The sequence below is a fragment of the Ursus maritimus genome, unplaced genomic scaffold (assembly GCF_017311325.1).
Source record: "Ursus maritimus isolate PB19 unplaced genomic scaffold, ASM1731132v1 scaffold_1156, whole genome shotgun sequence".
Lineage (NCBI taxonomy): Eukaryota > Metazoa > Chordata > Mammalia > Carnivora > Ursidae > Ursus > Ursus maritimus.
Window position 1 is genome coordinate 1 of NW_024423516.1, and position 2,599 is coordinate 2,599.

The following is a 2,599-nucleotide window of genomic DNA, read 5'->3' on the forward strand; positions in this document are numbered from 1 at the left end:
GGCAGGCTGGAGCCGCCAGCCTCTGGCTCCTTTCTCTGAGCAGCCTCCTGCCCCTTGCGTCCACAGGAGAGTATTTCTGGCTGGAACCAAAGAACGCATTTGAGAATTTCCAAGAACCCGACATCGGCCTCATCGCACTGGCTTTCCTTCAGGGCTCCTTTGCCTACGGAGGCTGGAACTTTCTTAATTACGTGACTGAGGAACTTGTTGATCCCTACAAGTGAGTTGAAATAGCCCAGCTCTTCCCAAATCCCTTGAAAGGCCACGGCACCTGCTACTGGGAAGAGAGAGCCAAGTGTCCACTGGCCACTTCTCCACCTCCAGCCCCTGTTCTGACCGTGACCTAGTGTATCCTGAAGAAACAGTTATTTCTCAGGAACTTAAACCATTTACCGTCCACTCTGCCAGGAGGAGAAAAATGATCCCCTGACTGTCCCAGAGCAGATTAAAAGCTGAAACAGTGCTGAGGTAGCACCACTGTCTCAGATGAAATGTGCCGACAGGCCTCTAGGCACCTGACTTACCTGTCTTAGGACAGGAGGGTCTTTGTGTCTTGAGGCTGGGGAGAGGGGTGCATCATGGGGATTCCAGTTAGGAGGAGGTCAACAGGTATGGAGCATCTTCCCAGCCTACACTGTTTCCTTTCCTTTAAATTGCCCTGCCCATTTTGAGACCGAATCCACCGCCCAGGGAGAGGGAGTGTCACAAAAGGCTGCCAGGTCAGTTTGGAGCAGAAAGACAAGGCACTTCCCAAACCCCGTGACGAGGCGGGTGCCAGGCCTTTCTCCTCTCACCTCCTCTCCTTCTACAGGAACCTTCCCAGAGCCATCTTCATCTCCATCCCACTGGTCACATTTGTGTATGTCTTTGCCAATGTCGCTTATGTCACTGCAATGTCCCCCCAGGAGCTGCTGGCATCAAACGCAGTCGCTGTGGTAAGAAATCAAGCGCGCAGCCCCTGAAACCAGGAACGTTGACATAGACTTGCCTGATTGACCCCACTCACTTTTCCCTGATCCATGAATTTGTAGAATTGGAAGTCATCCGAGGTTCTCAGGGCAGGAACCATATCTTCAAGTGCCCAGGAGCAAACTGATGGCCACGTTGTACCTAGAACAGTGACCACGGCAGAACCAACTTGTTGCCACAGACTGTATGGCCACAAAGCTACATAACTTACTATATGACCCTTTCCAGAAAAAGTTTGCCAGCTCCTGATCTGGGGTACTTTAAACTCTAAATGTGAAGATTGTATAAAGGAGGTAGTTTCCTCCTCAGAAAGATATAGTCTTGCACAACACAACGCCATTCCTCTCTGCCTTCGTTTCTTCCTCTGGAAATCATGCAGCCTGACTCCTTCCCTCATCAGGGAAAAGTGTGTGCCAGTAAACAGGAAGTAGGTATGGTCGGTGCTCTTTGGAGGAAGACATGATGCAGATCCAAGGCACTGGGGTCTTTGATAACCGGAAAGACCTGGGAGCCATGCAGGCCCTGACCTGGCTTCTCCCGAGCCCCAACACCACCCTGCCAAACTGTCATCACGTGTCTCCTCTCAGAAGACTGTAAAGAAAGAGGCCCTCCGGTGTTCTGGGGCAACCGTTTTCCATGACCACTGGCCTAACGCAACAGGACATCTATTCTAAGTGACTCCTCTTCCCTAATGTGCTAGAAATCGAGTGTGTACTGGGCTCAGAGAATATAGAAAAGGCTAGTCCCTTGACCTTTTACATTCCTTCAGTATAGGAAGACTACTCTATAGCTTCACCGCCTTTTCTTTCTCAGCCTACATAGTAGCCTGTTCTTATCATTTTCCCCTTCTTATCATATTATTTCTATGAACTTAGAAATTCTCACCCTATGAATTAGGAACCATTCCTATTTTACAGATGGGAAAACTGAGGCTCAAAAATTAAGGACCTTGCTCAAGGTCTCACAGCTCCAAACTGTTGGGCTAAGATTTGAACCCCAACCTGCCTGACTCATTAGTGTATAATGTAAGTGAGGCCTGGACTCCCACAGCCGGCTTCTGGTCCTGGCCCTCCACTTTCTGGGTTTGTGATCTTAGGCAAGCTACCTAATTGCTTTGTGCCTTAGTTTCCTCATCCATAAAACAAGGAGAACAAATGTTAGCACATCATCGTCATTGTTGTTGTTGTTATTATTATTACCACCATAAACTGTCTCCTTCAGTTAATAGCCCAAAACACTTACTAAAACCCCACTGCGTGGTGATCACCGTGGGAAGGGAAGTGGTGGTGCAGTGCAGGAGGGGCTGGCGAATGCAACCCTCCCTGCAAGGACCCTAACAGGAGAGACTCAGCAAGGGTAGCGATGGAAGGGAGCATTCCCAGCAGAGACATACAAGTGGAGGGTTGTAACCTCGCCTCTTCTGCTCATCCCCTTGTCTTCTCTCCCAGACTTTTGGAGAGAAGCTCCTAGGGGTCATGGCCTGGATCATGCCCATTTCTGTTGCCCTGTCCACATTTGGAGGAGTCAATGGGTCTCTCTTCACCTCTTCCCGGTGAGTGTTGTCCCAGTCCTTCCTGGGCCAGGGGCCATTCTGCTGTGCACATTGCTCTGTGTATATGTGGGGCGGGGG

The 2,599-nt window shown here is 50.0% G+C and overlaps 1 protein-coding gene across 1 annotated transcript; it reads left to right on the forward strand.

Annotated features, from left to right (window-relative positions):
- Nucleotides 1-8: 8 nt before the first annotated feature.
- Nucleotides 9-2,525, forward strand: LOC103679876 (large neutral amino acids transporter small subunit 2-like; the record flags this gene model as incomplete). The annotated part of the gene is made up of 3 exons (XM_008709407.1): nucleotides 9-220; nucleotides 812-935; nucleotides 2,418-2,525. Coding segments are annotated over 3 exons (444 nt in total), but the record flags the coding sequence as incomplete, so codon positions are not given.
- Nucleotides 2,526-2,599: the final 74 nt, after the last annotated feature.